We start from the raw sequence: 15,597 nt of genomic DNA, 5'->3' as shown, positions 1-15,597 counted from the left end.
TTCTGTGTCATTTGGTCTCTTGTGCAGAGTTGTCCCATTGGCAATCATACCACATCTTTTTTATATTATAAACAACAATTGATTGCGGGCAGTGAACAGTAAAATCAGGGACAATACTGGACGAGAATATAGCATTTTTTTAAATTATAGTCTTATGCCATGTCTGTTTTACGTCATCAAATTTTAAAACGTACCAGCCAAATATAATCAAAATACGAACATATAAAGTATAACATACCATACAGTTTGATGCAATATTTCAAAATCAAAATTGATCTTTTTCAATAATTTTAGCTAGCAAACTACACATCGAAATAAAAAGTTTAATTTTGAACAAAATATTGATTATGGACATACGCAAATGTCCCTTACAAATCTTAGTTCCTTAATTATAAAAAAAATTACCTGAATTTTGTCGTGTTTAATTTTTTTTTTTATCTCAGACCCCATATATAAAACCTACCAGCAAGTGGTGATAAAACTAAGAAAAACACAAATTTGGCTTTATTATGTACAACCTACCTTTCTGCCGAAAAATGCAAAATCTAAAACTTGACTGATGTTGTAGAATATTTCATCTAAGTCTCTGTCTCCATCAATCTACAATAAAGATGAATAAATAAAATTTTGATCTATCTCATTACATGTAATAAACAAGAGTGCCCAAGCTGAAATGTCTCGCCTTCTTTACTGACCATTGATTTTATGTTGATAGTCTTAAATATAAAGCTTTACTACAAGTATCACATAAACTTTACATGATCCAAGAAAATGAGGTCAAGGTCAGATAAACCAAACCAGAAATACATGTACACCTTACAATCATTCAATACACCAAATATAGTTGACCTATTGCTTATAGTTTCTAAGAAACAGACTTAAACAGGAATACTAAACATTGCCCAATGAACCATGAAAATGAGGTCATGGTCAGATGATACCTGCCAGACAGACATATACACCTTACAACCATTCCATACAACAAATACAGTTGACCTATTGGTTATAGTTTAAGAAAAACAGACCAAAACACAAAAACTAAACACTGAGCAATGAACCATGAAAATGAGGTCAATGTCAAATAAGACCTGCCAAACTGACATGTACTTTGTAAAATATTTCCATACACCAAATATAGTTGACCTGTTGCATATAGTATTAGAAAAAAAGACCAAAACACAAAAACTTAACTTTAACCACTGAACCATGAAAATGAGGTCAAGGTCAGATGACACCTGCCAGTTGGACATGTTCACCTTACAATCATTCCATCCACCAAATAGGACCTATTGCTTATAGTATCTGATATATGGACTTGACCACGAAAACTTAACCTTGTTCACTGATCCATGAAATGAGGTCTAGGTCAGTTGAAAACTGTCTGACTGGCATGAGGACCTTGCAAGGTACACACATATTAAATATACTTATCCTATTACTCATAATAAGAGAGAAATTAACATTACAAAAAATCTTAACTTTTTTTCAAGTAGTCACTGAACCATGAAAATGAGGTCAAGGATAATGGACATATGACAGATGCAAACTTCATAACATAAGGCATTTATATACAAAGTATGAAGCAGCCAGGTCTTCCAACTTGGAAAATATAAAGCTTTTAAGAAGTTAGCTAACACCACCGCCGCCTCCTCCGCTGGATCACTATCCCTATATCGAGCTTTCTGCGACAAAAGTTGCAGGCTCAACAAAAATCATAATGTGACATATGAACTTTTTCCCAAAACAAAATGATGTTGGCATCATGTTACATGATCTTCTGGATGTTCTGATTTTATGTTTTTGAAAATTGAAAATTTTTCATATTGGATATTTTTAAGGAATAAGGCCACACAAAATTAATTTTGCTTCTTTGAATTTCAGGGAGACTTAAATTTAAAATATTTATTTGATTCTTACAAGACATGATCAAAATATTTTAGGGGTTTGTTCAATTGATATTCAGCAAAATGACAATTTTTACCAGAGAAAAAAATCTTTTAAAATTTCATATCCCAAATAATGGTGCTGGCAAATTCATTCAGAATTAATGGATTGTCACATAATAAGACATGTTTTATGACAATGCAATTATTATAATAAATGTAATACATTTTAGAATTCCCTTCAACAGTTATGTACTAAATAGAGTTTTCAGAAAGTATACTATGCTAGATGGATTGTTCTTAAATTCAGCACTGAAACCTTTCCATCAACTGCCATAAAGAAAAACCGCAATAAAAGCATCGGTTTCTTTAACATATTGATTATTTCTAAGTATTTCTTCAGATTGTTCTCTCATGTATGTTTACCCCTTCTCAATTCTTTTTCAATAATAATGTTGAGTTATCTCCCTTGACTTTATTGAGTTCTCTCCCTTTACTTTATTGCAACTTTTTTACTATAAATACTTACTGCTACAAGTTTTCCTTGGTCGTCTAAATGTTTTAATATGGGTAATGTGTTATTCTTGAAGAATGTGAGCCTACTTTGTATGGCGTTTAAGTTGTCATCAATACGACCACTGGCATTTCCTCGGTCCAGTAACCGTTTCTGCATGTAATATTCTTCACAGTCTAATAATATTGCAAAATTTAATCCACCAATCTAAAAATAGAAGTATTAAATAATATGTGTTACATCATGAGTTTGTATACAATAAAAAAAATAACCTTAATAGATGATTGCAATTGGTGAAGATACATTAAGAATTATATGAAATATTTTGTCAAAACTTCCTTCCAAACCACTCCACACACATTAAGTTATTGATAGTCATAAGCTACAAGTATAAGAAAAAAATTTACAATTGAATCAAGGTTTTTGTTTCAATCAATTGTTCAACTATATGAATTAAAGAATGTTTCAGATTCATTCAGTAGCTTTCTTAAAGACAATAGAGTTATTCCCCTTAAAAACTGCCTACTTACATGTTTATTAAATTCTTCCATTTGTAGTTTATCTCTGGGGTACCCCTCTACAATGAAAGCTGCAGCGTCTTTGTTCTTTTTAATTTGTTCTATCAGGAGTTCGGCTGTTACTTCCTAATACAAGTACAAATCAAACCATTCATTAGACACTAAGACAAAATTATCAGTAAGTTGTTCAAAATTAGTTTTATTGTCCAAGATATTTTATTTAACAAATATCTATAAAGTAGTCAAGTTTTTGTCCTGTTTTCAAAACTACAAGTCATTTGTTATTCTTTCAATTTAGGCACATGTAGGTCAACAAAGTTTTTAAAAGTTTGTTATTGAAAATAGATTTTTAAAAACAACTTTCCCGTGCATTATTTCAGATTTTAAGAAACTTGACTCATTTTTTATACTTATGTTAAAAAAATCTTTCTTAATGAAATTAAATAAAAAAATCTTTATCAAACTTCATTGGTAAACAATTCACAAAATATATTTAATACTTGGAAATATGACTGATCATTGTTTTTTTAATGTCAATTTACAAAATACTTCATACATATTCAGGGCAAAAAAAAAAAAAAAAGACTTGTAAATAAAACGCTAAAATTGATTAAGTTTCTGATATCTACATTAAGTTGAGGTTACCTGTGGAGCCATTTCACCTTTCTGCACTAAAGTACCAATCATACCCCATTTCTCATCAGCTGATCCTTGTGTAGCAATTTGGTTACGTAAAATGTCTCCCATAGAAAGATGGACAACTTCCTTATATCTTTCCAGAACCTTTTTACATTGTGTACCCTTACCACTCCCAGGTCCGCCTTAAATATAAAAATAGTATTTATGATATGGAAAAAACTAATATAAACAAATGTATATAATTAAACAACTGCATCTAACTTATGGGATACAGTATTTGTCACATCTTATTGGATCAAGTTTATAATCATGAAAACCATTGGACTAACAAATGTTATAAATATTTGTTAAATATAATGAGATTATTTACTATTGATGATTGAGAAAATTTGAATCTAAGGATGCAGTAATAGAATCTGTCTCTTTCAGAATTACAGAAGATTGTTGAGTTAATACATACCTGCAGTCCTTATTTATATTTGAAAGCACAATGAGTAAACAATCAAATTTAACTCACACAACTCAATTGACTTTCAACCAACAGAGAGCTAACACATGAACCACAATATAAACTGCCAACAATTATGAAAGATAGGACAGTCAAAATCAGCAGCATATTGGAGTGAAAGTTAATTTGGATTTTTTTATGATCCAACCCCTATAAAAATTTGGAGGAAAATAAAAAGTCATGAACTGTAATACCAATGTATTATTATATACAATGATGACCTAACAAACTCCTCTTTAAGAATTTTTACCCTGTAGGTTATATATCCAGATAAGAAAATAACATTACTAAAAAGGGAAATAATCTACTCAATGAAAAAAAAGGGTTATATACCCTTCTTTATTAATGCATGTACCTGTAGTTAATAGTCATCACAAATAATGGTTAATAAAGGGAGATAACTTACCAACTATTAAAATGATTGGACATGTAGGTAATCCTTCTTTCCTCCCTGTGTCTGGTACATCAATCGTTGGAGGTCGTGTAGCTAATGGAACTATCACATCTTCAGGTTTAACTTTACTGTCGTTTTTGTCTTTACTGTCCTTTTGTTTAGGTGTAGAAGGCCTTCGTTCTCGTTTCTTCTGTGGGGGTGGGGCAGTCAATGGTTTAGCATTCTTCAGTTCTACAATAAAAGTTATCAATGTATTGAAGTATCTAAAAAAAGTTGAAGTTCATTTCATTTGTAAATCAACACTCAGGCTTTAAATTTTATTTTAAGTGTTTTAACCAACCTTCAATTAAATTTATGAAGTTCAAAATTATAATTTCTGCTTGCTAACTTTTTATTTTTCTTTTATAAAAAATTCTTAAGGGTTCCGCGGAACCCAGTGTCTCGCCTACTTTTGCTGTTAATCGCAGGCTCAACAAAAATGAGGAAAAAAATTAATAAAAATATTCCTTTCTATACTATCTTTTGATTGTAAGTAGCTTCTGTCCAAGTTTGGTAAAAATCCAGGATAGTTTATGAATCTAATAAATGTTTTAAAAACTTAAACTGCAGACTGTATGTAATTTTAACTGGAAGAAAAACTAAGTCCATTTATAAGTAAAATACGGAAAAAATGGAACAAAATTTTAACAAAATTTCCTTCTAGATACTAGCTTTTAATCATAAACAAGCTTCTGTCCAAGTTTGGTACAAATCCAAGATAGTTTAAGAAAGTTGTTAAAATTTTAAAAACTTTAACCACAGAGTGAATGTAATGTTAACTGGCAGAAAAACTAAGTCCATTTATAAGTAAAATACTGAAAAAATGATTTTTTTTTTTTACAAAATTTACTTCTGGATACTATCTTATGATCATAAACAAGCTTCTTTCCAAGTTTGGTAGAAATCCAGGATATTTAAGAAAGTTATTAAAATTTTAAAAACTTTAACCACAGAGTGAATGTAATGTTAAGTGGCAGAAAAACTAAGTAAAATACGGAAAAAACGGAATTTTTTTTTACAAAATTTACTTTTGGATATTATCTTATGATCATAAACAAGCCTCTGTCCAAGTTTGGTAGAAATCCAGGATAGTTTAAGAAAGTTATTAAAATTTCAAAAACTTGAACCACAGAGTGAATATTTGTGGACGCCGACGGAATGTAGGATCGCTATGTCTCGCTTTTTCGACAAAAGTCGAAGGCTCAACAAAAAACTGTTTCTAAATATGAAACTGTGAATGTTATACAAGGGGTAGGTTTGGTTAAACTAAGGCTTGGTTTAAACCAGTTGCGTAAAACCTACCACTAGTATTACATATTTTTGTTTTTGTTTTCTTTTTATACTTTCTTGATACTGTTATCCCTGTTAAATAGTTTAAAGTCTGTCTATCGGGGGGGGGGGGGGGTAAAAATAGTACTTATCAAAATGGTTCTAAATGAGTAACTACAAAATATGAATCCTATCTTCAATGCTTCCAGAAAATTGTATTAGGTGTATCAGAATTAAAACCATAGTATTTGTGACATGTTTTGAAATACTTACCAAAATTGTTCTTTTTAAGGAATTTGAACAAATTTCCTACTTCAAATGCAATCTCTTTTGTGTCTCTGTCACCATCTACCTATTAAAAAGCAATACAATATATAAATACATACATATATGTATCATTGTTATTTTGCTTAGTTTCTTTTGTTACCTATTCTGACATTGGACTCATACTTCTTTTAAACTGAGTTTTACTGTGCGTTTTGCTATGTGTTTCTTTATTCTACATTGGCTAGAGGTATAGGGGGAGGGTTGAGATCTCACAAAACATGTTTAACCCCGCCGCATTTTTGCACCTGTCCCAAGTCAGGAGCCTCTGGCCTTTGTTAGTCTAGTATGTTTTTAAATTTTAGTTCATTTTTATGTTTTGGAGTTTAGGGTGACGTCCATTTTCACTGAACTAGTACACAATTTTTTTTAGGAGCCAGCTGAGGACCACCTCTGGGTGCGGGATTTACCCGCTGCATTGAAGACCCATTAGTGGCCTTCGGCTGTTGTGTGCTCTTTCGTCGGGTTGTTGTCTCTTTGACATATCCCCCATTTCCATTCTCAATTTTATATAGAATTATTCTGATTTCATTCACAAAATTATATTTCCACAGCACTTATTCATTCGTTGAAATATTTTTTTTTATAGTTATAACCGTATTTGACTTAGTTGAACATTTACTTGGTTTCAAGTGCTGCTTTTAAGATTTTACTTTTTTCAAGCTAACTTTGTGGCAATTTATATTTTTCAAATGTAACTTTGTAGACTTATTCATATTCATATAAGAAAAGCTCCAGGTTTGACATATTTGCTACTATTTATATTCAGGTTTTTTTACTTGTGAAAGTGGTTTCAATATTGTACACAAAAGCAAGTTGGTTAACAGCCAATTATTCGGTTGCAATGATAATTTTATTAAATTTAATTTTCCCATTTTAATTTTGTTAGATCTTAAAAACTTTTTTCAAATTCCAAAGTTTTGCTTACAATGAGTAACAAGATTTTTGCCACTAATGGAGTAGGAACTGTCTTCCCCTATGGAGCCCCTGAGTTTACCCTAGTTTTGTATTGGGTTTGTAATGCCTAATCTTTGGGTTTGACTGTGCAGTATTTTGTGGACTGTTGCTTGTCTTTTCCATTTTTTTTCTTTTTGGCAGTTATCTGTTTTCATTGGACTAATGGTTATGATATTGCCCCCTTTGTATCAAAGTCCTCTTTCTGTATCAAAATAACTAATATCCAATGTAAAGAAAGAAATACAAAAAAACACCTCATGATTTCTACTAAAATATAAATTTCCATTGGGCTCAACGGGTGTTGGTTTCAAAGAATCCATTAGGGGAGACTATTTTCAACCCCATATACAAAATGTGAATTAATATTGCAGAAATGAAAAACTTTAACAGTATTTCTTACCACAAACACTCTACCCAAGTCATCATAGTATTTCACCACTGGTAATGTATTATCTTTGAAAAATGTTATCCTCTTTGAGATGGCCCCCAAGTTATCATCAATCCTGTCTGTCTTTTGTCCTCTGTGCAGAAGTCTTTGTGTGCAATAATATTCTTCACAATCCAAATAGAAAACAGCATTCACCTTGCCAATCTGAAAATTAAAAATATGACTTTGTATTCATATATACATTGTCATATGTAAAATCATAGATGTTTATACATCTATGGTAAAATTAAGCATCGTTCACTAAATGTAATCCAATACTGTGAAAGCATCCCTTTAATGGTATTTTACTTTGTGTTCAATAAATTAAGATTTAATGCTCCTTGACTCATTAGGCTTTATAGAAATAAGTATATGTGGTATAAATTGTTGCCAATGAGACAACTTTCCTTCAGAGACCAAATGATGTAGTACTATAGTATACGGGTTTCTAATAAAACTGTTTGGTTCATTGAATGTATGAGATGTTGCTTGGTTTTAAAACAGAATATACAACTTCAGTTCTATAGTTGAATATTTACATACCACTTTCATATACTCTTGAACTTGTTCCATATCTCTTGGGTACCCTTCTAGTATGAATCCCTTGGCATTCTTGTGTCGTTTGAATGAATCCATAAGTAGTTCTCCTGTAACTTCCTGTCAAAATAAAGAATATAGGATCCATCAAATTATGTTTAAACTTTATATTTCAGGTAAAAGATAAACCAATTCAGCTGGTTTGTTGGAATTATTCAAATTAAACTACCGGTAGGTTTGAAAATACCATTGAAGGTTTATTATTAAATCATAGATCAGCATGTGTGTTAGTATGATAACAATGATTAATCAGTGTTTACCATCAAGTGGCAAATATTACATGCATATCAGGACCAGGCTATGTAATGTCATATGTATATGAATATAAAAAAGAGGATGTGGTATGATTGCCAATGAGACAACTCTTCACAAGAGAGCAAATGAAACATGAAGCCTACTTTGTACTAGACAGACAAACAAAGCTAAATTTTTTATGGTCTATTTCCCAAAGAAACAGCTCTCAGGAAGATATGTCACGCTTCCTGGACGCATTATTTTGACTTTGCACCAACCAGTCTTTGCTCTTACTCTGGTGCTTAGAAAAGAACAGCAAATACCAGTTCTAATTTGTTTAGTTTGTCCAGGCTGTGGATAAAACCCATGGCCTCTCACACCCAAGGCAACCAAGCAAACAAGAGACCACTACCACCCACGAGGGTTTTGTATGGTTGAATGTTTTGCCATTCATTTTAAAGGTAAGATTAAATTAATTTCCTTTCTGTTATTGTATGACAGATCTTCTATCACAGACAGAAGAAACTCTCTTAATCCTATTGTGAGAAATTATTGCATGCATTTATTATTGTGATGCAATGGAAATTTAAAAAGCCGTTTCATTTAAAAACATAGCAAAAATTTCTGAATTTACAGTACAAATGTATGCTGGTATTTAATTGGATAATGAACTTTAAATGGTATATTTATACTGTTTATAACACCACATGTTTAATAAACTGCAGTTTATTTTTGCTATTAAAGAGAGCACTGACTTAATTGGTATTTAATTCAAAAATTCTCCCAAAATGCATTCATTAATCTAGTACAAGATATTAGGAAATTCTTAAGACAGCATAAGCTGTTGATGCTTCCTTACAATTTTCCAATTAATGAACTCCATATAAAAATAAGAAGATGTGGTATGATTGCAGGAACCAAATAATGTAGAAGTTAACAGCTATAGGTCAGTGCACTCCAGCAATTTTATTGATGTAAAATCTCACCTCTGGTGCCATTTCTCCTTTCGATACTAGATCTCCAATCATACTCCATTTATCCTCAGCTTTGCCTTTCTGTGCGATCTCATTCCGTAAGATATCTCCCATAGACAAATGAACCCATCCTTCAGCTAATTTCAGTAAGCTGTTTACTTGTGTGAGTTTTCCTGAACCAGGACCTCCTATATAATAAATAAATTAAAAAATGTTATAGAATCTTTTTCAAGAAATTTCATTAAATTTTACGGTTACTCATAATAATAAATAATGATAAATATCACATAATTTTGTTTTGCTATGTCCTTGACATTGTAAGACTCACCCATGATAAATACAATGGGAACATCAGGAATGTCCTTGTCCACAGTTTTAGCCTTTGTGTCTGATGTGACTTTGTCATTTATTTTTGCAGAATCAACTGGATCTGTAATAGGGGGCAGTGGTGTTCCTCTCTTCTCTTCCAATGGAACAGGTGATTCTGAAATTCAAAACATTAAACTAGTATTTTTTCATTCATTAATTGTGTTTTTTGTGTTTAATATAAATAAGAAGATGTGGTATGAGTGCCAATGAGTCAACTCTCCATCCAGGTCACAATGTATAAAAAATAAACAATTAACTCTGTTTTTATTAAAATGCATGCTCTATTAAAGAAATATAATACCATTGGCTTATAAACAGGGTTTTTCTGTGTATTTATCTGTTTTATGATGTATTGTTGTGCTACTGAAATCTTTATTTACTGTAAATAAATGTGTGTTAACTCCTAGTGTTTTCATATATTATAAAGTTCAAAATAGAAACACAATTTTCAAATATTGAAAATATTTTTTTTTCCTGTTTACTACCACCGTCACACCATACAAATTTTATGTTTAAAAGACAGAAAAATAGGTGATTGATTTTTAGGTGAGATTCATTTTTCAATCCAGAAAAAAAAACACATAAAATTGAAACTTATCATCATTTATGAACAATCTGTATTTTGATAAAATTTCTCTTTTTGGTGTTGCAAAATTATTATCTCATTAAAAATGGATCAAAACCAGCATAGAGTATTTTTTTGCAACTTTTTTTTAAATTAAAATATTATTAAAGAAAATTGTCACAACACACAGACAAATATTAAGGATGAAAACTGAATTGACATGGCTTTTTGTGGTGATTATTTTTTTTTTTATTAAAATTTGAACATAGTTATACATTCATAGAGAGAGAGAAGTATATACATATATGTAAAATATATATATAAAAGAAGATAGTATTGTGAAAAGATATAGAAATTAATCTAATTAAATGTATGTACAATGTGTGCAATAGTGAGTAAATGTAAATGCAATCATGTGCATATGTGCTTTTAAGTAAATATACTTAATATGCTCTGAATAAGTTTTAAGTCTGTGTATAACCAAATTATTAAGTAAATATTGAATCTGGCCTATGAAAATACAATAAATGGGAGATAACTCATTTGGTGTTTGCAAAGACATTGAATATCCTATATTTATACTGGATTGTCATTGGAAGCCTAAAATCACAATTTCAACATTTCTGACAATTTGTAATAATAAAAGATTCATGAGCCTTTATCAGAGGGTAACATGGTCTGAATTATTTCACACTTATCATTATTATAAATGAAATTCCTTAATTCGTGTGTTTTCTTATAGTATATGTAAATGTAATTCCTATTAATGTCTAATATATAATAAATATTTTAGAAAGCTTTACTGATCGACAAATCACTTGAGTAGAATTATAAAGTAAAGTTGTATTTTAAGTTATATATAGAAATATATTGTGAAAGCAGAAATTTTTGTTGTGGTTTTAATTTTCTGTTTCATGGATAGATATAATTTATGATCTATGAAATTTAAACCCTAATGAAATTTCCACCTACATGTACAAAGAATATCGCTTTCACATACTAAAAGCCATGAAATGTAATCCCTTACCAATTATTTAATAAATAAAAATCATAAATTGCTTACTTTAATTTTCAGGGCATTCACTGTAATAAAGTATGATTTACGATATTTTATGGCCACATGTGATAAGTAAATGTTTCTTACTGGTTTACATTTATAATTGTATCATATTATATATATATGTAATGACAGGAAGAAAACAGAAGTACATATATAAGATGAAGCTTAAGAAATAACTTTGAAGCAATTGTGCAATGTTTTACCCTGAATCCTTTTACTATCAACTGGGGTAACAGACCCTTTCCTATCTATAGGTGTTAAAGACCTTTGTCTTTCAACTGGGGTTACAGACCCTTTTCTATCAATTGGTGTGATAGACCTTTGTCTGTCCACTGGTGTGCTACTTCTCTCAGAGTCTGGAAATCAATTTATGGAGATTGATATGAAGTGATTGAAAAATATGCATAGATATACCAAGTAACCCTCTTGATTACGATACATTTATCCACTAGTGATGGTTAAATTTTCAACATCTAAAATTTGGGGTTAACCTAGCATTTTAAATTTCAACGGAGAGTGGCTAATTATTGTAAATACAGGGTAAAGAGACAGAATCTGTTTCTCTAATAATATAATGAAAAATGCTTACAGCCATGTTCTAAATGGAAATGGTTGGAAGTTACACAAGAGAACTTTTTGAAAATTTTATCAAATCTGTAAATTAAGACAAACATGCACTTACAACTTAAACATTAATATGTTGTTTATTAAAGCAAGATGTTTGTGAAGTGTTAGTCTCTTGATACTTTGCCTGTTTGGTAAAATTTATTTTTTTATGAAAACCATTGTTTGAAACAAATTAAATGGTATGATCTATTAAATGTGAAAGAGTAAAATTAACTGCTGAAGTCACATCACAGCCCATGACAGCATATTACATCCATTAGTAAACATGATGTGAATCAAAAAAGGCTAATAAGCCTCTTCAATTTGTTATATCATAAATGGGAGACAACTCTCACTCATTGATTAGGGAAGATAACTCCATACCATGTACCTATTACAGACTTGCCAGATCTTTCGACCCAAAAGTATTCTTGACCTGACAAACAAAATTGACTTGTAATAAAACTATAGCATGAAGTTAATTCCATTACTCTAAATAATAAAATCCCAATCAAAATCAAAAAGACCATTGCCATTCTTATTAAAATCTCTTATGAGCAACTAGAATCTTATTTCTAAAGTGTAAATTATATAATTACATTAAATATTACATTGTTAATTACACTTAAAACAAAGTGAAAAAACATGTGTTATAGATATTTAAAATTGACAGTAAAATCTTTTCATTACAATCTAATTAGAATCTCAGTACATGTATAACTAGATATTGAATATCCTATTACCTATTTTTGCTGGTGTTTTTGACCTGGATTTTGGACGTTTTCCATTATCTGGAGTTATAGGGGGCAGTGGAGTCTTTGCTCTCTTTGCTTCCACAAATGAATTCCATGCCAAGTTTTCTTGACCTTTGTCCTTGACCTTAGCTAGACAGTCTATCAGATAAGCGATGTGATCTGTTGGTCTGTGGTACATCAGACCAGTCATCAAACTCTGTAAATAAAATTTAATGAAATTAAAAAAAAATGTTTTTTCAAACCATTAAGTAATTCCTATGCATGGGCATGGCCCGGCAGTACCATGCAAATGTAACAAATTGAACTTTAGTACTAAAGGTTTGATGTTAATCTGGCTACTGTTTCTAGTACACCCTCCATTTTTATCTTGAAATCATGTGTACATTGTATGGCAGGTCTGAAAGCAAATGTGACAGCTACAGTCTGCATGTATCTTCAATGCTACTATTGTTCTGTTACAGCTACAGTAAAGGTATTGTTTCACTGAGCATATTCAAATATACATGTCTGTTTATGTACATGAAATTTACCATTATCTTATCCATTGTACCACAACTAGATGTACATGTATATGATACTCTGCAAATATGTTCCGTTGTACTGAAGATATCAGACACAAATGGAGATATGAGCCTGAATGGAATATTCTTTGGTTGGTTTTTTTTAATCTCCTAAACACGAAATTCAACATTAAGGGATTTATACAATTATTTTGGAGTGGGCCTTTTAACATGTCTAATGCTATTTCAGGATTTTTTAATGCCATTTTTTTTAAAATCAGGTCAATCTGGTATTAAAAAAAAACATTTTTTTGGCGAACTATGGTTGATTTTAAACTGGTTCTCAATGAGAATGGGTCCTAATACCAAACCCTAAGGATTGCTAGAAATATCCATGGCTACTGAATTGTAAAAATGTATGACCAGTGGCTGATATGAATCAAAATCATTTTTTTATGGTGGCTATACTGACCAGCAAAGTATATAAAAGAGGAAGAAGACAACAAAAAGACAATAAAAAATCATATGGCTCAGAAAAACAGACATTACTAAGACCAAATTCAAAACAATGTCTTCAAAACACTTCATATTAAATTGATAAACAGCTAGGACTGGGGTACCTCATCGAAAACCCTAGCCCCAAGAAGGGTAGGCAGATCATGCTCCAGTTGCTCTAGCATTCAATATGTTGCTCATGGTGAAATAAGAACCAATTACAATATCACAACAGAAGCAAGATTTATTGGAATGAAACTGTGCAGTATAGACAAATTAAGTGTAAAACAATGATTATCAGCTACTAAAATGAACTCAAATGGAAGAAACGTTGATGCAGGTCTGTATATACGAAGGCCCTGAAAATCTTTAACAACAGGTCAGCAATACTACATGGGCATCGGCCATATGATGTCATAATGGGAGAACATACAAAAAAATAAAAATTAAATACATAGTAACAGTAAACTACTGTTCTTAAATATGTATAAATGTACATGTATATCGAAATAATTTATGGGACTGTAAAATTGAATATAAGCAGAAAATGTCAGCACTTGACGAGTCACATAACATCAAAGCAGACAAATAAAACAAACAAAAATGTACGGGAACTCATACGGTTTCTCATATCATCATATCATATGATCAAATGTATAGCAGGTTTATTTTTATACGTGTTTCAGCTTTATACAAATTAGTGTCATCTGACTGTTTCTTTTGGCATTGGTAAACTACTGTCAAACGTATAACAATAAACATAATTTTAAAGTTTTAAAATAACATCTGTAAAGCTGCAGATGTCAACTGGAAATTGAATGAAACTCGAAAGATGTTTCTCACCTCAAACAAGCGAGGAATCTCTCGCTTTGACAAGTAGGTTTTTGCATCCTCCGTACTCATCTTTCCGCTACGGACGCGGATGTAGGATTCCTTTTTTCGTGGTATCTTGACGGTTATGTAGAACGATTAGTGAATATTTTGGGAAACCGCGTTTTGCATTCACTCAGAACATCAAGCACCTGTATCCAAGGACAACAAATAGGTTGCGTAAAGTCTTCCGGCTTGCTGTAAGAAAAGTAGTTCTTGTTTATTCCCTAATTACTAATGTAATACGTCTTCAACAATTAATTTGTAATTAAATGTTATTTGAAAATTTTATTGCACTGATATGATAGGATTAAAAGGCCTTTTCGACACAAAAAGTTTAATTAACAATATGAAAATAATGCGGATTGATATATCCAAATATTAATGATAATAACCAAAAACAGTTGGAATTAATAATAAACATGAAAGAACCCTAGTCTTAGCAGACTTAAAATACATTTATCATATGTCACTGGTCTAATATACTGTATATCAATTATTCAAAAACTTTCTAATATGAAAAGACTTCATGTTTCAAACACAGAGGTTTTGGGGACGAAAAATTTAAAACAGTTTTATTATCTAAGTTTCACTCTCAGCTGCACCTTGTAGATTTGTTTTCTTTAGAGAAAGAAAGAATGCAAGGTCAAAAAGTAAATTACAATGTTATTATTTTTGTTCCTGTAAATATTTTTATTTAACGGAATTTTGATACGTGTCGGTTACTTGAATCTTTTGACTTTCCAAAACAGTAAAAAAAACTATCAAGTCAAATCAACCGGAGACATTATATAATAGGTCTCTGTTTTAACTTAAAGTTTTTAACTTTATTATAAGACCGAACAATTCGATGAATTTCTTTTTTTTTCGAATGTAAATACTGTAGGTGTGAACTTAAGTGATTTTATTCTGCGGGATGTTTGGAATTATTTCCCTCTAAAATGCTGCAAGTAAATAATGGCTGCAATTAATCAAATTAAAACATAGATCTCTGATATATGCTCACAAAAAAGAGGTACGCTTGATCTGAATTTAAATCAGATTGTCATGAGCGAAAAAATGTAAAAAAAAAAATATTCAGCCCAACTTCCACGACGGTC

General features: G+C 30.8%; 1 protein-coding gene across 4 annotated transcripts in view; it reads right to left on the bottom strand.

Annotated features, from left to right (window-relative positions):
* The window catches only part of LOC127729661 (adenylate kinase isoenzyme 5-like), a 59,315-nt gene extending 44,653 nt beyond the window's left edge, over positions 1–14,662 (bottom strand). For 2 of the 4 annotated variants that reach the window (XM_052237509.1, XM_052237510.1), the window contains exons 1-13: positions 14,471–14,662; positions 12,621–12,828; positions 11,475–11,627; positions 9,606–9,761; positions 9,290–9,465; positions 8,016–8,129; positions 7,446–7,637; positions 6,038–6,116; positions 4,469–4,687; positions 3,561–3,736; positions 2,928–3,041; positions 2,413–2,604; positions 523–600 (exon numbers count right to left, since the gene is read on the bottom strand). In XM_052237509.1, coding sequence (XP_052093469.1) covers positions 523–600; positions 2,413–2,604; positions 2,928–3,041; positions 3,561–3,736; positions 4,469–4,687; positions 6,038–6,116; positions 7,446–7,637; positions 8,016–8,129; positions 9,290–9,465; positions 9,606–9,761; positions 11,475–11,627; positions 12,621–12,828; positions 14,471–14,530 — 1,917 coding nt within the window. In that variant the 5' untranslated portion in view covers positions 14,531–14,662. Of the gene's footprint in view, positions 1–522; positions 601–2,412; positions 2,605–2,927; positions 3,042–3,560; positions 3,737–4,468; positions 4,688–6,037; positions 6,117–7,445; positions 7,638–8,015; positions 8,130–9,289; positions 9,466–9,605; positions 9,762–11,474; positions 11,628–12,268; positions 12,314–12,620; positions 12,829–14,470 lie in introns of all 4 variants that reach the window. The other 2 variants (XM_052237511.1, XM_052237513.1) reach the window with 2 other exon arrangements.
* Between the last annotated feature and the right edge of the window lie 935 nt (positions 14,663–15,597).

The sequence above is a fragment of the Mytilus californianus genome, unplaced genomic scaffold, assembly GCF_021869535.1.
Source record: "Mytilus californianus isolate M0D057914Y unplaced genomic scaffold, xbMytCali1.0.p SCAF_2, whole genome shotgun sequence".
NCBI lineage: Eukaryota > Metazoa > Mollusca > Bivalvia > Mytilida > Mytilidae > Mytilus > Mytilus californianus.
Note: the sequence above shows the minus strand (reverse complement) of the source record. Positions and strands in the feature narration are given on the sequence as shown.